General features: G+C 43.5%; 1 protein-coding gene across 1 annotated transcript in view; it reads right to left on the reverse strand.

Annotated features, from left to right (window-relative positions):
- Nucleotides 1-20,356, reverse strand: part of LOC124595454 (glutathione S-transferase 1-1-like) — a 92,635-nt gene that overhangs the window by 25,535 nt on the left and 46,744 nt on the right. Inside the window, exon 4 of the mRNA XM_047134201.1 lies at nucleotides 19,554-19,695. Within this exon, the coding sequence (XP_046990157.1) occupies nucleotides 19,554-19,695 (142 nt within the window). The remainder of the gene's footprint in view (nucleotides 1-19,553; nucleotides 19,696-20,356) is intronic.

Consider the following 20,356-nt stretch of genomic DNA (forward strand, 5'->3'; position numbering starts at 1 on the left):
ATCGTTCTGGCATTGTTAAAACGATGTTGTTGACTGCACCCTGTTATTGTCCGTCGTCATTGTTATGGTCGTTACCACATCTGCTTTTTATCGAATGCCAATAAATAGCTTTCAGTTCCGTTTTTCGTCCATGTTTATGAATAGTGTTTACTTAATATTGGAACTTTAAGTCTGGATCACAGCGCTCAGTGGCGCAGAAATGGGAGAAATCTTACGACTGAATTAAAAAATGATCAAGATAAATTCAATGATATACAGTATCTTCAATGGTGATTCGTATTCTGCAACTATGTTAATTAAAGAAATTAAAGGAAAATTAACAAATAATGACAAATATTTATTGTGGGAAAGAAAATAGTTCCCACAAGTGACACTATTTGCCTAAAGCCAATACAAGCCTGTATGCGACTCATCGTCTCTGTATGGTGAGTAGCAATCTGACATTTCCATAATATTGTTATTGTTCAAAAAGTTCAAAGAAGGATAGCTCGTTTCGTACTACCGCAAAATAGGGAAAAGAGTGCCACGGAAATGGTACGTGAATTGGGGTGGCAGACATAAAACAAAAGCGTTTTCCTTTACAGCAGGATCTTCATGAAATTTCCATCACTAACTTCTTTTTACGCAGAGTGAGAAAATATTTTTTTTGTGTCCACCTCCATAGGGAGGAATTGTCATAATAGAATAATGAGAAATCAGAGCTCGCACAGAAAGATTTAAGTGTTCGTTTTTCACGCGTGGTTTTCGAGAATGGAACGGTGAAGAAATAGCTTGAATGTGGTTCGATAAGCACACATCCAGGCACTTAACTGTGAATTGTAGAGTAATCACACTTCGATGTAGATTCCATCCTTTATTTTGCTTTGTACTTCAATTTTAGAAATACGCTAGACTCTAGCTAATCCAGCCCTCAGTAGTCTGGCCTCTCAGTAATCCAGCCCACATCCAAAAACACGGGCACAAATTATCGTGCGTAACAATGCTTATTTGAAATTGTAGCTCTCTTTACATTTTGGCATCATGTCTTCTGAAAGAAAGCACTTCACGCTGGACCTCAAGCACAAACTCGAAATGTTAGATAAGTTAAATCGAAGTTCTTCGCAGAAAGCCATTGTTGCTGAGTTCAATGCTGGACGAGCAACTCTTTATAACATCAGAAAGAAAGAAGATTTTATTCGACAATACTCAAGACAAATGGACAGTGAGCTGAGAAAACGGAAGGTTTTGCGAATGAATGAGAATGAAGAACTGGACGTAGTTGTTTATCGATACAACAACGCAGTAAAGGAATTCCAGTCAGTGACCCGATTATAAAGGAAAAAACAGCTGCATTCAACAAACAACTTGGCGGTAGTAACTTGTTTGCAGCAAGCGGAGGTTGGCTGTGAAACTGGAAAAAAACGACATGGTATTCGGCAGCTGATAGTCACCATGGAAAGTCGCTCATCTAACGATAAGGATGCTGATGAGTTTGTAAACAATAAATGGAAGATAATAGAGGAAGAAGATTTAACAACTGATGTCTTGTTTAATGCTGATGAAACAGGACTCTTTTACAAGATGCTTACTTCAAAAACATTAGCTGCCAAGAACGAGAAAGAAGCTCGTGGTTACAAGCAACAGAAACAGCTCGTAACAATGGCGTGTTGTTATGCAAATGGGGAGTCATAAACTACCGCTTTTGGTGACTGGAAAATCCCAACATCCACGCTGTTTTCAGCACACTGACGAATACTCTACCAATGCAGTATTGCGCTCAGAAGAAATCGTGGATGGACAGACAAGTATTCTCTCGGTGGTTCCATTAAACGTTTGTACCAGCAGTGAGAAAAGAGCTAAAGAAAAAAAAATCCTTCCACTGAAAGCTATCCTTATAGCTGACAATGCTTCAGACGTTTCTCTGAAGTCCGATGGTATACAAGCACTCTTTCTTCCACCCAATGTGACGGCCCTAATTCAGCCTATGGACCAGGGAATTTTGGAATCAACTAAACGTCATTATCGACATTCACTTCTCGTCTCCTTGCTGAACGAAAGTGAAAACGACTCTATCGAGACTATGCTGAAGGCGTGGAAAGCAATTAACATACGTGATGATGTTTTCCAAGCAGCCGAAGCATGGGTTAAAGTGGAGAGCGCTACCATAATGAAGAGCTGGAGAAAATTGTGGCCATCCATTGATGCCGAGTTTGGTCCAGTAGTGAGTGACAGCGATGAGCCAGTCAATTCGTAATTATTAATTACTTTGTACACTGACTTTTTTCCACAACCCTCTAGGAGGAGAAATCGATGAAGATGTTACTAAGTGGCTGAATGAGGAAAACGGTGATACGGACCAAAGTTTAACAGATGAAGAAATAATCAAAAGCGTGCAGGAAAGTAATGATGAAAGTGAAGAGGACACAGGAGGAGGAGAGTATGAAGATTTCTTACAATGCTGGCGCTGAAGCTTCCTGGAGTACATTATGCAACAACCAGATACATGCAGTACCGATTAATGCTTGTAAAGCGGTTGCGCAATAAAGCATGCCACCGTCGCGTATCATTGCGACAGTTAAAAATAGGTGCCATGTTTCGTAGTGAGTGATACGACTGTATAATTATGCAGATTATACACTCAAGGACTAAGTTTTCTTTGAAAATTAATGTATTTTGGATTTAATAAAGTATATCCTCAATTTTTTAAAATTATATCCTTCGGTTTAATAAGTACAGTACACTATATCCCTTATGTTTTCAAAATAAATAAAAAACAAAATAAGTGAATATAAGAAATTTCAGACACTCAGTAATCCGGCACTTCCACTAATCCGGCACCCATGTGCGCCAGGAACGCCGGGATTAGCGAGTGTCTATACTTTTTATTCACCTCTCTTTGAAAATAATTCGTTATTTCTCTCCAAAGAAGTTAGTGACCCTAGACATGGTCGTTGTATAGACGAACAGACTGAAAAAGTTCTTAAGTGAAATCACTCAAACCCGCAGACTAAAAATATTCATGTAACTGACATAGCCGTTAAAGACTTATCAGACAGTTTGGTTTACATTAAGCGCAGCCACTCACTGGGTGCAAAACATTCATGTACACTATGTGATCAGAAGTATCCGAACACCCCAAAAAACATACGTTTTCCATATAGGTGCATTGTGCTGCCACTTACTGCCAGGTACTCCATATCAGCGACCTCAGTAGTCGTTAGACGTCGTGAGAGAGCAGAATGGGGCGCTCCGCGGAACTCACGGACTTCGAACGTGGTCAGGTGATTGGGTGCCACTTGTGTCACATGTCTGTACGTGGGATTTCCACACTCCTAAACATCCCTAGGTCCACTGCTTCCGATGTGATAGTGAAGTGGAAACGTGAAGAGACACGTACAGCACAAAAGCGTACAGGCCGACCTCGTCTATTGACTTACAGAGACCGCCAACAGTTGAAGAGGGTCGTAATGTGTAATAGGCAGACATTTATCCAGACCATCACACAGGAATTCCAAATTGCATCAGGATCCACTGCAAGTACTATGACAGTTAGGCGGTAGGTGAGAAAACATGGATTTCACGGTCGAGCGGCTGCACATAAGCCACACATCACGCCGGTAAATGCCAAACGACGCCTCGCTTGGCGTAAAGAGTGTAAACATTGAACGCTTTAACAGTGGAAAAACATTGTCTTGAGTGACGAATCACGGTACACAATGTGGGGATCCGATGGCAGCGTGTGGGTATGGCGAATGCCCGCTGAACGTCATCTGCCAGCGTGCGTGGTGCCAACAGTACAATTCGGAGGCGGTGGTGTTATGGTGTGGTTGTGTTTTTCATGGAGAGGGCACCCCTTGCTGTTTTGCGTGGCACTATCGCAGCACAGGCCTTCATTGATGTTTTAAGCACCTTCTTGCTTCCTACTGTTGAAGAGCAAATCGGGGATGGCGACTGCATCTTTTAACACGATCGAGCACCTGTTCATAATGCACGGCCTGTGGCGGAGTGGTTACCCCACAATAACATCCCTGTAATGGACTGGCCTGCACAGAGTCCTGTCCTGAATTCTATAGAACACCTTTGGGATGTTTTGGAACGCCGACTTCGTGCCAGGCCTCACCGACTGACATCGATACCTCTCCTCAGTGCAGCACTTAGTGAAGAATGGGCTGCCATTCCCCAAGAAACTTTCCAGCACCTGACAGAACGTATGCCTGCGTGAGTGGAAGCAGTCATCAAGGCTAAGTGTAAGCCAAAACCATACTGAATTCCAGCATTGCCGATTAAGGGCGCCACGAACTTTTAAGTCATTTTCATCCAGGTGTCCGGATACTTTTTATCACAAAGTGTAGCTGATGTGGCCGCAAAGATTAATTTTATTCTTTTGTGTAATTCGACTGATAAAGCTGACTGACCCAAAAACAATTTTTGTATGGAGTGTCTCGTAATTAGAGCGAAAAATGACTGGAGTGAAAGAATACAATAACAGAAACGAAAATGTTCAAGTACACATCGGCTCCCAAAGGAGCCATTTGAGAATGTATGGTTGTGAGCAGTCACTGACTTCAGTGCCTTTAGTATCAAATACACTCCTGCAAATGGAAAAAAGAACACATTGACACCGGTGTGTCAGACCCACCATACTTGCTCCGGACACTGCGAGAGGGCTGTACAAGCAATGATCACACGCACGGCACAGCGGACACATCAGGAACCGCGGTGTTGGCCGTCGAATGGCGCTAGCTGCGCAGCATTTGTGCACCGCCGCCGTCAGTGTCAGCCAGTTTGCCGTGGCATACGGAGCTCCATCGCAGTCTTTAACACTGGTAGCATGCCGCGACAGTGTGGACGTGAACGGTATGTGCAGTTGACGGACTTTGAGCGAGGGCGTATAGTGGGCATGCGGGAGGCCGGGTGGACGTACCGCCGAATTGCTCAACACGTGGGGCGTGAGGTCTCCACAGTACATCGATGTTGTCGCCAGTGGTCGGCGGAAGGTGCACGTGCCCGTCGACCTGGGACCGGACCGCAGCGACGCACGGATGCACGCCAAGACCGTAGGATCCTACGCAGTGCCGTAGGGGACTGCACCGCCACTTCCCAGCAAATTATGGAAACTGTTGCTCCTGGGGTATCGGCGAGGACCATTCGCAACCGTCTCCATGAAGCTGGGCTACGGTCCCGCACACCGTTAGGCCGTCTTCCGCTCACGCCCCAACATCGTGCAGCCCGCCTCCAGTGGTGTCGCGACAGGCGTGAATGGAGGGACGAATGGAGATCTGTCGTCTTCAGCGATGAGAGTCGCTTCTGCCTTGGTGCCAATGATGGTCGTATGCGTGTTTGGCGCCGTGCAGGTGAGCGCCACAATCAGGACTGCATACGACCGAGGCACACAGGGCCAACACCCGGCATCATGGTGTGGGGAGCGATCTCCTACACTGGCCGTACACCACTGGTGATCGTCGAGGGGACACTGAATAGTGCACGGTACATCCAAACCGTCATCGAACTCATCGTTCTACCATTCCTAGACCGGCAAGGGAACTTGCTGTTCCAACAGGACAATGCACGTCCGCATGTATCCCGTGCCACCCAACGTCCTCTAGAAGGTGTGAGTCAACTACCATGGCCAGCAAGATCTCCGGATCTGTCCCCCATTGAGCATGTTTGGGACTGGATGAAGCGTCGTCTCACGCGGTCTGCACGTCCAGCACGAACGCTGGTCCAACTGAGGCGCCAGGTGGAAATGGTATGGCAAGCCGTTCCACAGGACTACATCCAGCATCTCTACGATCGTCTCCATGGGAGAATAGCAGCCTGCATTGCTGCGAAAGGTGGATATACACTGTACTAGTGCCTACATTGTGCATGCTCTGTTGCCTGTGTCTATGTGCCTGTGGTTCTGCCAGTGTGATCATGTGATGTATCTGACCCCAGGAATGTGTCAATAAAGTTTCCCCTTCCTGGGACAATGAATTCACGGTGTTCTTATTTCAATTTCCAGGAGTGTACATTGGGGTGACTAGCCATAGGATACCTCTTAATATCGTGTCGGACATCCTTTTGCCCGTCATAGTGCAGCAACTCAACGTGGCATGGATTCAGCAAGTCGTTAGAAGTCCCTGTAGAAATACTGAGCCTTGGTGCCTCTGCAGCCTACCGTAACTACGAAAGTGTTGCCGGCACAGGATTTTGTGCACGAACTGACCTCTCGATCACGTCCCATAAATGTTCGCTGGGATTCATGGCCGGCGATCTGGGTGGCCAAATCATTGACTCAAATTGTCCAGAATGTTCTTCAAACCAGTCGCAGACAACTGTGGTCCAGTCACATGGCGCATTGCCCTCCATAAAAATTCCATTGTAGCTTGGAACATGAAGTCCATGAATGGCTGCGAATGGTATCCAAGTAGCCGAACGTAACCAGAGGATGCAGTCCATTCCATGTAAACACAACTCACACCATTACGGAACCATCACCAGCTTGCACAGTGCCTTGTTGACAGCTTGATTCCATGACTTCGTGGTGTCTGCGCCACACTTTAAACCCACCATCATCAACTCTTATCTGGACTCATCTGACCGGGACACAGTTCTCCAGTCGTCCAGGGTCAACCGATATTTTCACAAGCCCAGGTGAAGCGCCGCAGGCGATGTCGTGCTGTAAGCAAAGGCACTCACGCTGGCCGCCTGCTGCCATAGTCCATTTGCCCTCGGTCATGAAGTAAAGGCCGTTGGCCACCGCGTTGTCCGTGGTGAGAGGTAACGCCTGAAATTTCGTGTTCTCGGGACACTCTTGACGCCGTAGAACATGGAATTCCCTAAAGATTCCAGAAATGGAATATCCCATGCATGTAACCCCAATTACCATTCAACGTTCCTCGTCTGTTAATTCCCGTCGTGCAACCATAATCACATTGGCAATCGTTTCACATGTCGTGCTAATTACCAATGGCAGTTCCGCCAATGCACTGCTCTTTTACACCTTACGCACGCGATACTGCCGACAATCTTTTACGTGCATAACGCTAACTGACGACTTGTCACCTTAGTGTATTGTTGTTGTATTCAGCACGTAAATTTTTCAATTAAGTCTCCATCTAATGCGCTCAATTTTCACCTGAGGCCTACCTTAACAAGAAATACTCGTTAAGTACTACTACAGCACGTTACACGTTACAAAGTACTGTACACGTACTGTTAGAAAGAAATTTTCCACATGTCTTCCGATTTTGATGCAATACTATACTCGTCTCTGCGCTGACTTACGAATTCTTTGCAACGCTCAGGGATCATCTCGCAAAACTTGACAAAACTATACAATTCACTGCTCCAGTTCTTGAACCGTATCAACTGCAGTGCAGTACCCTTCGCTTTTGAATTGCCCATTACAGAAAAACCCAGAATATAGAGGTTACGTATCCACGGAGACCGAGGTACTGGTCGTGCTCGATTTATCCGTAATGGACCAAACTGGCGCGTTTACATTTCAAATATAAAAGTACTTACTAGGACACCATTTCATACTGAAATCTGAAGCAGCTTGTAACCATCAATTCGCAGTTACCCTCTAACGACTCGTTTCAAGGCCATATTTTTTGGACTGATTCTGTTTCTATCATCGTAGAATTTTAAGTGTCAAAATTTTTGCTATTCATTGCGATCCATCCTGCATGTATACTAACATTGTTCATCATCATCATCTTCATATATAAATAATAAATCCTGTGTGGCTCACAGATCCACGCAAATACAGTGCCAGAAAAAAAATATAGTACACCTGGAAAGACGACGTCGATTTTTATCCGATTGCGGCATATGTCACGTGCGGGGCTAGTAGACTACTGATGATAGTGTCAACGTCGTCCGGTAACAGCGTAGTGGGAAATTACCAGAGCGTCATCTGTGTCTTCCCTTCAATAGGTAATGCTCACAGCCAGAAGGCTCGGTGTGGCGCCAACATGTGAAGCAAGCAGGCACCTATGCCATGGAGATGCACTCATGATTCCAGTAGTGAACTGAGCGAGTTTGAAAGGAGTCGTACTGTGGCCTTCCCAATGGCGGGATGGTCCTTTCAGAGAATTGCCACCAAAGTTGGACGTGCTGCGTCAGTTGTGGAACAATGCTGCTGCCAGTGGTCACTAACATTCTCACACCCATAGCCGAGGTTCTGGACGTCCACGCAGCACTGACGCCCTCCTGGATCGTCGTATTGTAAGGGCAGCAGTGGCAAATCTTACAGCTACCACAGCACAAATAGTTCAAATGGCTCTGAGCACTGTGGGACTTAACATCTGAGGTGGTCAGTCCCCTACAACTTAGAACTACTTAAACCTAACTAACCTAAGGACATCACACACATCCATGCCCGAGGCAGGAATCGAACCTGCGACCGTAGCGGTCGCGCGGTTCCAGACTGAAGCGCCTAGAACCGCTCGGCCACATCGGCCATAACCACAGTACAGGCAGGAGGCGTAAACACGAAATGTTGCGGACCGGTTATTAGCAGAGGGACTACGGGCACGCACACCTCTAGCATGGCTTCCACTCACACCACAATATCGACAAGCACAGCTCAACTATTGTCGTCAGAGGATCACTGGGAACGTGGGATAGCGCGCCGTGGCCCTCAGTAATGAAGCAGATTATGCCTGCTCGCAGGTGAAGGTCGTCTGCACATACGACATACAGCTGGTGAATGTTGTCTTAGAATGCTTTCGTCCAAGGCACACTGACCGCAACACATGCCTTATTGTCTGGGGGTACAATAAGCTATAACTCTTTCGCCTTTGGTATTTCTGGAGGGCACAAAAAACAACGCTCGGTATGTGCAGAATGTTGTTTGACCTAGACGCCCGGAACATTCCATTTCGGAAATCGTTAGGGAATTCGATACTCCGAGATCCACAGTGTCAAAAGTGTGCGAGTATACCAACTTTCAATCATCATCTCTCACCAGGGACAACGCAGTGGCCGAAGGCCTTCACTAACGAATGGGAGCAACGGTATTTGCACAGAGTGCAGTGCAGTGTTAACAGACAAGCAGTTGTTGTTGTTGTTGTTGTTGTTGTTGTTGTTGTTTTCAGTCTTGAGACTGGTTTGATGCAGCTCTCCATGCTACTCTATCCTGTGCAAGCTGCTTCATCTCCCAGTACGTACTACAGCCTACATCCTTCTGAATATGCTTAGTGTATTCATCTCTTGGTCTCCCTCTGCGATTTTTACCCTCCACGCTGTCCTCCAATACTAAATTGGTGATCCCTTGATGCCTCAGAACGTGGCCTACCAACCGATCCCTTCTTCTAGTCAAGTTGTGCCACAAACTTCTCTTCTCCCCAATCCTATTCAATACCTTCAGCATCATTCTGTAGCACCACATTTCGAAAGCTTCTATTCTCTCTCTTATCGTCCATATGTCACTTCCATACATGGCTACACTCCATACAAATACTTGCAGAAACGACTTCCTGACACTTAAATCAATACTCGATGTTAATAAATTTCTCTTCTTCAGAAACGCTTTCCTTGCCATTGCCAGTCTACATTTTATATCCTCTCTACTAACGACCAGCATCAGTTATTTTGCTCCCCAAATAGCAAAACTCTTTTACTACTTTAAGTATCTCATTTCCTAATCTAATTCCCTGAGCATCATTCTATTCAGTGCGGCGAAATGTGGTGTTAATATGCTATGACAGCAGACAACCGACGCGAGTGCCTTTGCTAGCAGGCACGATATCGCCTGCAGCCCCTCAACTGGGCTCATGACAGTGTTGGATGGATCGTAGGCGACTGGAAAACTGTGGTCAGATGAGTTCCGATTTCAGTTGGTAAGAGCTGGCAACAGGGATCGAGTGTGGCGCAGACCCCACGAAGATATAGAATAAAGTTGTGAACAAGGCACTGTGCGAGCTGGTGGTGACTCCATCATGGTGTGGGTTGCGTTCACATGAATCATTGACTGAAAATGGAAATGTTCGGCTACTTGGATATCATTTGCAGCCATTCATGGACTTCATGTTCCTGAACAATGACGGAATTTTTATGGATGATGATGCGCCATGTCCCCAGGCTACAATCATTCACGATTGGTTTGAAGAACATTCTGTATGATTCGAGCAAATGATTTGGCCATCCAGATCGCCTAACATGACTTCTATCCAACATTCGCGGGGCATAATCGAGAAGTCAGTTCGTTCACACAATCCTCCACCAGCCACACTTTCACAATTATGGTGGCTATTGAGAAAGCGGGGCTCAATATTCATCGAGTGGACTTGGAACAACTTGAGTCCATGCCACGTCAAGCTGCTGCACTATGCCGGGCAAATGGAGGTCCGGCACGATATTAGGAGGTATCCCATGACTTATCGCCTCAGTGTATGTAGAATATTAGTCGACCACAATATTATCGCACTTAGGAGTGAGGACGCTTCGGTTGACTTGTGTGTTTACCTGCGTGCTTGAAGCTGACCAGAATGTGCTCTGCTGCTTTAACAGCCAGACAACGTGTCCTTGACGCTATTTTCACTTTCACAGTGTATGTGACCATCTAGGTAACTGATGTGGTAGTGTTGGCAGAAGAGCCAACACCGTGTTACTAGAGGAGGCAGAAATGCACGCGTTTTAGCTCATGCAGGCTGGCGTGAGGAGGGATGAACTATACTGACGTGAGGTCTGGAACATGACAAGGAATTAGAATTCAGGATGCGGACGTAATTAGTTTGATACTTAACTTTAATCCATTAATGATGAACGTCGCTTTTGACGGTACATGATTCACAATATTATCGGTTCAGAAGACATGGTAACTGAACATGGCGCCTTGCTAGGTCGTAGCAAATTACGTAGCTGAAGGCTATGCTAAACTGTCGTCTCTGCAAATGAGAGCGTATGTAGACGGTTAACCATCGCTAACAAAGTCGGCTCTCCAACTGGGGCGAGTGCTAGGGAGTCTCTAGACTAGACCTTCCGTGTGGCGGCGCTCGGTCTGCAATCACTGATAGTGGCGACACGCGGGTCCGACGTATACTAACGGACCGCGGCCGATTTAAAGGCTACCATCTAGCAAGTGTAGCAGATGTGGTTCTTGTTTACAATAATGTCACCATGTACTTACAGTAACAGCCACTGGAGGTAAGAGCAGTAGCGAGATGGTTTACACTGATGATCCAGAATATTATGACCACCTACCTAATGTCTGGTATGTCCATCTCCGGCGCGGATAACAGCGGCGACACGTCATGGCATAGGAGCAGTGAGGCCCTGGTAGGTCGCTGGAGGGAGTGGTACCATATCTGAAGACGCAAGTCAAGTAATTCACGTAAGTTCTGGGGAGGGGGGGGGGGATGAGCTCTTATACCATGTTCAATTACATGCCAGTTGTTTTTGATTGGATTCAGATATAGCGAGTTAGCAAGACAGCACAACAATTGGAACTCACCACTGTGTTCCTCGAACAACATCTCACTCCTGTCCTTATGACATGGCGCATCATCTTGAAAAAATGCCACTGCCGTCAGGAAACATGATCGTCATGAAGGAGTGTACATGGTCTGCAACCAGTGCACAATACCCGTTTACTGTCACGGTACCATGCACGAGTTCCACTGGATCCATGGATGCCCATATGAGTGTTCCCCAAAGCCAGTTTGTCTCCATCCCGTAGTAGAGGTGTGAGGGAACTGTTTTGCTGGAAGACAACGGATTCATGCCCACCCATCGGCATGATGAATAAGGTATCAGGATTCATAATACACTGCAACACTGCCACTGCCCCAGTGTCAAGTGCCTATAGTCACGTGCCCATGGCATTGTTTTAACATTGGCATATGCATGGATTGCTGGCTGCGGAGACCCATTGTTACGAGTGTTTGTTGCACTCAGTGGCGGATTTACATATGGGCCGACTTGGCACTGGCCTGGGGCGGCCCCTTACGGGGGGGCGACTTGTTTTGCTCTGTACTCATTTTAATCTTTTACATTTTAAAATAACTGCTCTTACAAACGACAAAAAATTTTAATATTGTTAAACAACTTGCTAGTTTAAATATGCTTTAAGAACGAAATTTGATAATACAAGCTTGAAACTATACATAGTTTACTTGGTGACTGAATCGAAATTTAACATTGGGTTTCTGTCTGGTATTATCATCATGATTGTTCAAAATATTTTGAAGTAAGCTGTCAGGAGGCAGTCTACAATACAATATTTGAATGCTATTATTCCGAGAATGTTGTCGGCTTCTACTTAACCCTACCATATTTTCCCTGTGAAAATACCGGGACCCTGAAAAGCTGTCAAACTAATCAACAGTTTCTTAAATGCTGTAACATGTGTGGGCCTCAGTATGTAAAACACGACTCTACTTAAACTTCTTGTAGAAATTAAGGGGAAGTATCAAGTCAACCCTCCATTAGTGCAATTAATGTGTAAGCTGCTTGGTCTTCAATATCTGAGCTTTGATTTAATGACACCCATTTAACAAAACATTTTGATACTGGGAATGTTTTACATTTTTAAACACATGTTTGTACGAAAAGAAAATAAGCAGAATATCTAACAATGTGTGAAATACACTTCGCAACAGCTTAAAAAAATATTTATTTATTTATTTACTTAGTTACTTTTTGCCGAAAACAGAAGAAAAACCAATTTTCGTTTGCCTCATTTATTGTGCTTCAGCCTGCACGATATCAAAGTTCCCACTCAGTGCAATCAAATGGTACGTGGCATTGCAAATTTTATATTAAATTTCTTAACTAAGCTTTTTTTTCTTCGAGGAAAGGTAATAATTGTTTTATGTTGGTACAAAAGGTGCATTTCCTTGTAGACATAACAGCAGTGTTCAGACAAATGACAACACACCACATCAACTGCCAACAAGACTACTTTAACTTTGTAGTCTGCCTTCTCTGCCCACAGAAACCGCTAAAATGTTGGAAGAATAAGTGGGGTAAGAGTCGATCCAGCACACCTCACTCCAAGAAATTGCAAAAATTATTTGCTTCTTAAATTAGATAGACAGTGTGAAGAATATTCAGAACATATTTGCGTCCCAGCTAAAATTCCGGCGACTCGGGAAACAGAAGCCAAATAAGGGAATGTCACGTTTTCTTTACGAGACGAATTCCAGCCGGCAGGTGTGCTTCTACTGTTCACTGACAGAGAAACAGGCGACAATGAAATTATTCTGCATTGTCGTTCTTTCATAGCACAGTTACGTCGAGTAATTCGATTTGGTCAGTTCATCGCTCCGTGTCTAAATGAAAAATCTTTGAGCTCGTGTGCCGTCTTTAAAGTAAAAAGATTTGTGCTCACGTGTGGTGTAGTACGATTGGAACTGGATACTTCCTTTCCTTTTACAATTTTTTTTTGTTTCGACTGTTGGTTGACAATTTTGTGACTTTAACATGAATAACAGTGAAAAAAGCAAACGTGTAAAATTAAGTGGGGTGGCATTTCGGAAATTATCGATGGAAAGGCGACAACGCGCAGCCAATGTTCTAAAAACGCCTTGCAGAGTAGATAAATTTTTCCCAAAGGATGTTGCTGGTTCTACCTCGAGTTCAAGTAGTACGGATGATATTTCTGGCACTGCAGCTGTTGCAAAAGAAGTAAATACAGACGAAACAAAAGTTAACAATGAGGAAAAGCAGATTGTTCCTGATTTCGAGTTTCACGAAAAACTAAGTGTCGAGTAACACATTACAAAAAGAAAGTGATGATTCTGCAGAATGCTGTGTCAATGAATCAACAATCGACATTCTCTTACAACGTGGCATTAATCAAAATTGTAACGGTGATTTTTATAATTCAAGAAGATCAATAGATGATAAAACCAGATATTTGAACAAAAATGTATTTTACCGTAAACTTATAAATCGTGGGGAATCAACTGTGTTATTTTCTAGTATACTCTTGTGGCACCTGTGCCGTTTTTTGTGCACCATGTAAATTGCTCGGAGGTAAGGCCGTGATTGCTACTAATGGTATTACAAATTGGGAAAATGTTTCTAATATTAATCTCATCATGAGACTTCACTTTAACACCAAAATTCTGAGTTATCACTATTAACAAGAAAAAGTCACTTGGAACAACAGATAACCATTTAGAGTCATATGTTGAGACATTTTCTGTCTCTGGTGCAGTGTGCTGAAAAGGGTGTTTGCAGTAGTGAAGAAGCTAACAAGAGCATATTGAACGATATGGAAATCCAGGGCAGGGACATAGAAGTTATCTTTCTTCAACCATCTGTGACGAAATAAGAGAGCTTCTTTATGAATGAATAGAAAGAATTACCGTAAGTTAAATAAAACAGGCCAAATATTTCTCTATAATAGTAGATTCTAGTATGGACATTTCACTTACTGATCAATTATCTTTCATATTAAGATATGTGAACGAGAATGGTGAACCTGTTGAACGTTTCCTTCTGTTTTTAACAAACCTGGGACCCAAGCCCGAAAACTTTGCTGAGGCCGTACTAAAAGTTCCGTCTACAAATTCTATTGATGTTAGTGACTGTAGAGGCCAGTCATATGACAACGCAAGCAAATGTCAGGAACCTACACTGGTTTGCAGGCACGCATTAGAGAATGAAATCCGAAAGTGCACTATGTGCCTTGTGCAGCACTTTCTTTGAATGTAGTCGGAACTAGTGCAGCAAGCTGTTGTCAGGAAGCAAGTTCATTTTTCAGTGTAGTGCAAAACCTTTATAATTTTTTCCCTGCTTCTACACAGCGCTGGGAAAAATTACTATCTTTCGCGAAACCAGGAAGCAAAACGGTAAAACGTTTACCAAAAACACGTTGGTCAGCATGAGAGGAAGGGTGTGTAAGTCTATATGGAAACTGGGAGGGCGTTATCAATGCTCTTCACACATATTGCCAACAATACGTTTGAAAAAACACTTGTTCGAAATGAAGCTTCAGCTTTATTGAAGCAACTCAGCAGACTAGAAACAGTATACATGATGACAGTTTGGAAGTACATACTCCGGAGACTTTATAGTGTAAATCTGAAATTGCAATGTGTAAATATTGATACCAAAATAGTGCATGAATTATAGGAATCACTTGCAGGACTTATTACAGCTATTCGTGGCATGTTCGACTATTATGAAAATAAATCCATGTAGATTGTGACTGATATAGACTGTGAATGCACCTACAAAAGATCACGAAAACGCTAACTTAATGACGACGAAGAAGCGGACTCTTAAGTTTTTCTGACTGGAAGGGAAAAATTTAAAGTCGAAATATTTCTCCCAGTAGGACAACTTGTACCCCGAATTAGTGAGGAGGAAGGAAAGCTATAGAACACTGTTGGACTCCTTCGGTTTTCAGGAACTTTAAGAACAGTTTGTTCACCTGACAATATTGCTGAACGTGCAGCAAAACTCCAAGTGTCATGTGATACCGATTTAGAGCCTTCCTTCCCTAGTGAATGTGTACATTTCCAGAACTTTCGAAATCTTCTGAGATTAGGGATATACCAGTCGCAATAGCAAATTTTTTAGAAAAGAGGTTACAGCCCGTGTTTCCGAATGTTGACGTCGCACTTTAGAATATTTCTATGTATGGCACTTAAAATTGTTCCGCAGTACGCTCGTTTTCGCCTCTTAAGAGACTGAGTCGCACCTACGTTCTACGTTGTCTGAGGAGAGATTGAATGCCTTCTCTTTTCTTCAAATCGAAGCCGACCTCCTAATTGACAACCGTCTGAACTATGAAGATATAATCAACGAGTTTTCTGCCGAAAACGCCAGACGCAAACTTTCCTGACTGGTGAGTTTGTTTATTTATTCATATTAGTTTAAAATATTTAAGATTACAATGTGATTTTTACTATAACTTAGAGCACATTCATTTGATTTACAAACTACGTATTCCCTGCTTATTTTACAATTGCCGATGGCAGAACACGGAACTAAACCTCATGTACGTGACCGAAGCCGCCCGACAATGCTAAACAATACCGGAATGACCCAGGCCGCTCGGCGCTGTACAGTCAAGTCATGTTGATTGATACTGTAGTATATTACAACTCATGCGTATTCTTGGCGTCTGCTGAAATGTATAGTTTCGCGGAAATATACGTTATCGGAGAGTACGCCGCTCAGATGAAAAAGTGTTAATAACGTAGTCCAGTTCTGTCGATAATTACGTAAAAGTTTTGCTAATACCGTTAGAAAGAGCATAGTGAGAGCAGTAGCTGCAGTACAAAACTGGTCAGCCCTTACATGGTTAAACGTATTGTGTACACTTATTATGCAGCATCTAGCTACACAGACCCTAATGCTTTACACGTTAACTATTAGATTATAAAACAAATTTGAATTTTCCACACTAGTCTGTAAAATTATGTAATAGCAAGTCCAGTTCTGTGTTTGTTCGTCTGTATTTAGTTATTAGTTCGTGCATCGAAATCTCTATTTCATTTTCATTTCTTACACTTTCCTGTAGACTCACGTATTAATACCGAACGTGTTTTTTTTTATCTGCTACATATTCAAGTTATTAGATCGTAAAGCGACAGTTTAATTTTAATTTTGAACGCATCTCTGTAAAAGTTCATGTTACTTTCTAATGTATGGCACATTCGCTTCAATTTTTAGATCGTATAAAATTTTTTTTATTTTCATTATCAACGGTTTCGTGTAAAAGAACATATTAAAAGTGAATGTATAAAAAATCCGTTGTCTCCTACACGCTCTGCTGAATTTGTAGGCCATAGAAGAAAAGTTATTTTCCTTGTGTTCGTTTCTGTTGTCTTTCGACAGAAGAATGTGTTAACACAATGGAGTTTTAAGTTTGTTTTATCTGCTGCCGTACAAGTACAGTTCAGGAACCACATTGCATTTTGATTGACCGCGACTAGACCACTGATGCGTCCTTCAGAACAACGTATGGCAGAGTACGGTAACAGTTCACAGCGCTCCCACCCAAAACGGCAATTGTGAAGTTATCGGGTAGTAGTTATTACTTAAAACATGCTTTGTGGGGGGAAGGGGGAGGGGGGGTATAATATGGTGTGCCTAGGGGCGCAAAATTTTTAAATCCGCCACCGGTTGCACTGCGTGTTCACACACACTTCTACTCTGCCCAGCATTGAAGTACGATGTCAGTTCCACCAGAGTTTTCCGCCTGTGCTGGTTTACCAGTCTGCCCAGCCTACGACGTCAGACATCTGTCATGATGTGTGGCTGCCCAATCCCGTGATGTCTGGGCGTGGTTTTGTCACATGTTGAAGACCCGACAAGTCGCGCAGTTTTCAAAATGCTCGTGCCAAGCCTGTGGGCCATCTCCATCTAACCTCAGTCAAATTCAGATAGACCACGCGCCTTGCCCATTCTACTCACGGACTGCACGTGCATTGACACTATATGCATCGTGCGCGCGCGCACGACAGAGAGAGAGAGAGAGAGAGAGAGAGAGAGAGAGAGAGAGAGAATACTTGATACATAACACCTTGTGCTGGGGTTGTGACTAAATGAGAGATACTTTATCTGTGATTCGCATTACTCGGCGCCATACACACCAAGAAGCCAATGAAGTAGGAAGAGTGTTTGTACTCACGTATTTTGTATTTCTGCAACCAGCCTAAACAGGTAAATGAAACACTAACATGTCTGAACAGGAAGATGTTGCAGACGTAATGTGCACAAAAATTTGTATTCAGTTCTAATCACTTAAAGTTTCCACTACTCATGGCGCGTTAAATCGTGGAGGTTCCGCAAAACGAACGAGTGACTCCACAGTTTTACTTGTCACATCCTATCGAAAGACCGGGTGCGCTCAAAAATATGGAAACACCAAAAACCCAACACTTTACCACCCCGAATATGATGTAGGAAAACAGTTGGCGTTCTGAATAGCTTCCAGTCGTCTTGGAATGCATAAATACAAATCTTATCTCGTCTTCGAGGGAACCTACTAACATTCTTCCTGCAAAACAGTGGTGAGGTCAGGTAACAATGTTGGAATGTGGATAGCGATCAGGCACCCTTCTCTTCGAAGCTGATCACAAAGAATCAGTCATGTTTGAGATGTTGTGGCTTTGGTGGCCGAGGAGATGCTACAATTCACTCTCTCCCCCACAAAACCAGTCCTGGACGATGTGAGCTGCGTGAACAGAGCCCTACAGTCTTCGAAAATAGCATCGCACAATGGGATGCACCTGATCAGCCAAAATGGTCACAAATCCTTGGCAGTAATGTGACCTTACAGAGAAACCATGGTGCCCATGGCATACCACTATAGAGCTGCCCAAAATAATCACCCAACCTCTACCATGTCTAGCTCTTGGGGCATAAGCTCTGCCAGAATTTGGTAAGTGTGCACCAAGACTCATCCGACCAAGCGACTTTCTACCATTTCCCCACAGCCCAGGTTTTATGACTGTGGCACAACGTTTTCCTGTTATGGGCATTTACATCACAGGAGATGTTTTGGAATTCCAGGTCGCCTTGCAATCCGCTGCTTATGAAGTTCCCTTCGTATTGCTATGGTGCTTCGTATTGCTCGGGAGTGCAACGTTCAGTTCTTTCGCCACTTTTGCAACTGTCGTCGTCGCCATCTTACTTTTGATCACAATCCTCTTCCACGACCGTCCGTTATGATCACTCAAACTTTCGTCCACATTGTGACAGCGGATGATATTTTTCCGCTTTCCTTGTATGTGGTATAAATCTTCTATACAGTGCCTTTTGAAACATTAAACGCTTTGGCAAACTTGACCAAGGAAGAACCCACCATACCAACACCAACAATTTGCCATGTTCGAATGCACTGAGATCCGACGTAATGCACTTACAACACAGAAATTTGTTCTGACCATGACTGACACTAGCAACGTATTGAGGACATTGCGTATGTGCCGTTTGTTGTCAAATACAACAGCGTAACCTGCACGTTTGGCTCGCTTCTACATTTATGTTCAAGCATTCATTTCACGCGGTATTTCGAAATTTTTGTCTACCCCGTCCATGTTCAGCAGCTATTGGAGAGAACAGATTCAAGCACAAGACTTCCTGCAGTTAGTGACAGTGTATCTACCTATTTGAAATGACATACCTACTCATTTACAGTGCTCATCTAGAGTTACACCCACATACTTCAATTTCAAGCAGAATGGAGAGCATGTTTTCATGGAATGGAGGACTAAGAAACTTCTGATGTTATAATAAATTGGGATTTCTCCACATTTCGTTTTAGGCACACATTTTACACCCATAAAAAGAATAAAGTCTTCATTCATCTGGACGATGGGAGTGTTGATATCTTTAGTTTGGCACTTATGTAATGGTTGACATCACTGGAATTACATTTGCAGGACGGAATCCACGAGATGTTACTTACATCCAAAAGCAACATCAGGAGTTGGACCTACCTTTTTGTCACACATAACTTTCGCAGTGGCTTAGTTCAGTACTTACTGCAATTGCTTCTGTTATCAAGTATCAGACATACTCTAACCGCAAACAAGCATTTTGAAAAAAATTAGTAACTAACAATAAAACCACATTTAACGGCCCACAGTTCACCTAGCAGAGTCTAAGCTACACTTTACCTGATAATCACTGTAGCTCATCCAGAGTGTTCCAGCATCGAAAAACAACATCCTGTTGACAGTTGCCCTTCGCTTAGGATCCCGTGGGTATAATGAATCATCCTCTGCATAATTGTCCACGAGATACCCTATAATCGCTCGACTGCAAATAGAATGATAAAAATCTTTATTACACGCAATTTTTAGCATAATTAACAGGTGTTCAACATGAAATTAAAGTATTTACAGAGGAGATGATTTACGCCATGCATGCTGCTATTGCAATTAAATATTGTAGATTGCAAATGTGACATCAAAATTTAATACAGTAAAATTTCGTTGATCTCGGACTACATTAATTCATTATTGCACACGATATATTGACTCGTTACAGATAGACAAATCTCCAGTTAGGTTCGCTATGTAGATGTCAGCTCGTTCCTCTTGGAAATCTTCACACACATACAATAAATGTTCACACGCTGGGGTTACCTATTTTTGGCCAAGACAAATCATCCCAACAACAGAATTTGCTGCAAACCCTCAATTCCAGCTTCCTACTTTCGGTAGGCCACAAAGAAACTAAAAGCTATACAATGTCTCATCCTTATATGTCCAGGGTGAAATGGCTTTGAGCACTATGGGACTTAACTTCTGAGGTCATCAGTCCCCTAGAACTTAGAACTACTTAAACCCAACCATCCTAAGGACATCACACACATCAATGCCCGAGGCAGGATTCGAACCTGCGAGCGTAGCGGTCGCGCGGTTCCATACTGTAGCTATTAGAACCGCTGGGATACTCTGGCCGGCTGTCCAGGGTG

Source organism: Schistocerca americana, chromosome 2 (genome assembly GCF_021461395.2).
Source record: "Schistocerca americana isolate TAMUIC-IGC-003095 chromosome 2, iqSchAmer2.1, whole genome shotgun sequence".
Classification (NCBI taxonomy): Eukaryota; Metazoa; Arthropoda; class Insecta; order Orthoptera; family Acrididae; genus Schistocerca; species Schistocerca americana.